General features: G+C 63.4%; 1 protein-coding gene across 1 annotated transcript; it reads left to right on the top strand.

Annotated features, from left to right (window-relative positions):
* Window positions 1-8: 8 nt before the first annotated feature.
* Window positions 9-636, top strand: LOC104400834 (zinc finger protein 497-like; the record flags this gene model as incomplete). The annotated part of the gene is made up of 1 exon (XM_010016605.1): window positions 9-636. A coding segment is annotated over one exon (628 nt), but the record flags the coding sequence as incomplete, so codon positions are not given.
* Between the last annotated feature and the right edge of the window lie 50 nt (window positions 637-686).

Genomic DNA, 686 nt, shown 5'->3' with positions numbered 1-686 from the left:
CCATTGGGTGCCGCGTCCGGCTCGGCCACCCCAAGCCCTACAAGTGCCCCGAGTGTGGCAAAGCCTTTGGCCAGAGCTCCAAGCTCCTGAGGCACCAAGTGACCCACAGCGGGGAGAAGCCCTTCGCGTGTCCCGAGTGCGGGAAGATCTTCAGCCAAAGCTCCAACCTGGTGGAGCACCGTCGGATCCACGCGGCTGGAGAGCCCCATCTCTGCCCTCTCTGTGGCAAAGCCTTTGCTCTGGGGTCCTACCTGGCCAAGCATCGCTTGACCCATAGCGGAGAACGGCCCTTCCGGTGTCTGGAATGTGGGAAGAGCTTCAGGCAAAGCTCCAACCTTCTCCAGCACCACCGTGTCCACAGCGGGGAGAAGCCCTTCACGTGTGGGCAATGCGGGAAGAGCTTCGGGCAGAATTCCCACCTGGCCAACATAGCGGAGACCGGCCCTTCCGGTGCCTGGAATGCGGGAAGAGCTTCAGGCAAAGCTCCAACCTTCTGGAACACCAACACGTCCACACCGGGGAGAGGCCCTTCCGCTGCGGGCAATGCGGGAAGAGCTTCGGATGGAGCTCGGCCTTCAGCAAGCACCAGCGCACGCACCTCGGCTGAGGGCATCTGCCGGGGCTTCGGCACGGGAGGTTCTTCATCGCCAATGGGGGTCCATGGTGGTGGCCCAAGGCCATGGCTG

The sequence above is a fragment of the Nestor notabilis genome, unplaced genomic scaffold (assembly GCF_000696875.1).
Source record: "Nestor notabilis isolate BGI_N333 unplaced genomic scaffold, ASM69687v1 scaffold30196, whole genome shotgun sequence".
Taxonomy (NCBI): Eukaryota; Metazoa; Chordata; class Aves; order Psittaciformes; family Psittacidae; genus Nestor; species Nestor notabilis.
This window is presented reverse-complemented; position numbering and strand designations above follow the sequence as displayed.